We start from the raw sequence: 2,624 nt of genomic DNA, 5'->3' as shown, positions 1-2,624 counted from the left end.
TAAATTAGTAATAGGAATTTTGTAAGAAATATATCCTAAAAGTAATAGGATTACAAGGATAATGTTTAGAATTCCGATTATGTCATTTAATATGAGTTATTATGCTTAATATTAAAAGGTTATTTTTGTAATCCAATATTTTATTTATGCTTCTATAATAATATAGATAAGGTAATTCACTAAAATTTTAATAAATACTCATATTAACTATTAGGCGCGGCCCAACGAATTTTGTAGTCTAAAATTAAACTTTACGAGGAGCGTTGACTTTTTTTTTTTAAAAAGATGTTATTTTTTATATAAAGTCTATTTTTAGCTTTTTTTTAAGATGTAAATTTATTAATAATTTTCTTATAATCAATTTCCCCTAATAGGTCTTTTCAATTGACAATATAGCTAATCCATTTAACCTCTCTTGAAAAATTATTGATCTTAGGTAAAATTTTATCAACTTTAATTTTAAAAAGCTTTCTGCTAAAGCAACGGTAATAAGAGCCTTTAACATTATTCTATAAGTAATGTAGGTATTTGAAAAAGAATCAAATCATTTTATTTGATTAGTATATCAATCAAACTGATATCTGCTAATTATATAATTTTTCTTAACACTTTTAATTCAAAAAAAAAATCTAAGCCTTCAATATCAAATTGATTATTATGCTTTAAGGATCATTCAAATTTAGTTAGGTAATATTTTTCAAATTAAATAAATAATCTCATTTTTTACCGCTAAACAAAAAATCAAAATATTTTCTTGTGTTTCAAATTATTCAAATCAATTTTAAAGTGAAAAAATAACCTTATCTACTATATATAAAAAGTAACCAACCCTAAAAAAAATTTCGAGACATTTTGAAACTTCATTATCTACATTATAATCAAATTGTTTCTTCCAATAATCAAATTATTTCTTCTTATATATCACATATTTCTTACGAAATTCGGATTTGATATTTATCTCAAATGTAATTTCCTTGACAAAATCGCAAATTCTTTTTCTCTATATTAATTTTATTTTAAAATCAAATATTTTCACTTCTCATAACTTTTTCTTAACTTATATATAATCTATCTTTTTCTTAACTTATATATAATCTATTATATGTAACAAAAAATAATGCCTAACATAACAAAAAATAAAGCCCACACTAGAACAGTTGCTTTAGAGAAGAACCGTCCCTCTTAACTATTAACGCAAAAATAAATATTTCCTCCGCTTAAAATGAAGGTAGTTTAACTCGACACAAAATTTAAGAAAACAAAAACTTTTAAAATTTGTGATCTTAAAAGCTTAAGGGGAGAAACTTTGTGGGGCAATAGTTTAAAAAAAAAAGAACTTTTAAAATTTGTGATCTTAAAAGCTTAAGGGGTGAAACTTTGTAGGGCCATAACTTTTGTGTGATTATAAAAGTTTCTCGTCGATTTAATTTTTTAATAGTCGAATTATAGAATTTAATTCTAATTCCGCCTCCACCTTCATTTAAAGATCAAAATGAGCGACCATAAATAAATAGAATTCAAAAATAATTTTGTTCTCATTAAACCGCGGAAACGTGCAAATAACCATTCTTAGCAATAAATCAACAAATTACAGGAACCTGAATTTTCATTTATCTTTTAAACACTACTACTACTCAGATCTGACATTAGATGATCTAATTTGCTCTGCAGGATCTGGAGGTTTCGGAGGTCTGGCATCCGGAGCGTGTGGTGGAAACGCTTCCGGTTGTCCAGGCGGCGAAGTCGGCGGCCGTGGTGCTTCATGGCTAGGCGGTGAGGTGTTCGGCGGTTCAGAAAATTCTGGACTGTCAATTCGTGGTGCAGTTGGCGACGGTGATGGCGTTGGAGGGTCTTCACCTGCAAGGACAGGTTAATATAATGTTATTATACTGGTTAATATATTTTAGAATCAGAATCATGATTTTAATACTATGAGTTCTAGGATAGACATAGTGTTAATGTATTGGTTAACATATGAACTCATATTTAGAATTAAAATCAGGATTTGAATACTATGAGTTCTAAACTCTACGATCGTTAGGATCACAACATCAGGTGTTGTAACTGAATTTTGAATTTAATTTTTATACATATTTGGTAAAATTCTTAACAAAAAAGTTACTGCGCGTACTCTGTATACAGTATATATGTGAAAAACATTCACTATAATAAAATAGGCTATAAAAATCCAAACTAACAAACCGTTAATTAAAGTTTAAATCCTGAATCAACGTCTAATTATCACCTGGTCTTATGGGTGGAATAGCATCAAAATCAGGTACAAAAGGTGAATCCTCCACCGCCAGCGGTGCGTCGGTGGGTGTGGTGATCGGTGGCGTTGCGGTAGTAGGAAAATCAGATGGAAGTTTGTCATGTTGGCCTGGCATATTTTGAGTCTTTGGCTCTGCCTCCTGGCTGCTCATTTTTCTAAGCCAAAGTAGTGAAGTATTCGAAGTTAGAACAAGGGATGAAGATTTTGTGTTGGCTATAGGAATGATTCTTTTCATTAACGAGTATTTTGCCCAAATTGTTGAAACTCTCAGCATTTTAATAAATTCTAAGATGTTTGAGGAGATTGATTTTTGTAGATATATAAGAAAGTGTATTGGATAGTCAAGTGAGAA

The 2,624-nt window shown here is 29.4% G+C and overlaps 1 protein-coding gene across 1 annotated transcript; it reads right to left on the bottom strand.

The window, feature by feature from the left end:
* Window positions 1-1,547: 1,547 nt before the first annotated feature.
* Window positions 1,548-2,624, bottom strand: LOC109219111 (vegetative cell wall protein gp1-like). Its single transcript, XM_019383530.1, has 2 exons — window positions 2,246-2,624; window positions 1,548-1,857 (listed from the first exon to the last, which is right to left on the bottom strand). Exons 1-2 carry the CDS (start codon window positions 2,544-2,546, stop codon window positions 1,631-1,633), a joined length of 528 nt encoding a protein of 175 aa, XP_019239075.1. The 5' UTR covers window positions 2,547-2,624; the 3' UTR covers window positions 1,548-1,630.

The sequence above is a fragment of the Nicotiana attenuata genome, unplaced genomic scaffold, assembly GCF_001879085.1.
Source record: "Nicotiana attenuata strain UT unplaced genomic scaffold, NIATTr2, whole genome shotgun sequence".
NCBI lineage: Eukaryota > Viridiplantae > Streptophyta > Magnoliopsida > Solanales > Solanaceae > Nicotiana > Nicotiana attenuata.
Note: the sequence above shows the minus strand (reverse complement) of the source record. Positions and strands in the feature narration are given on the sequence as shown.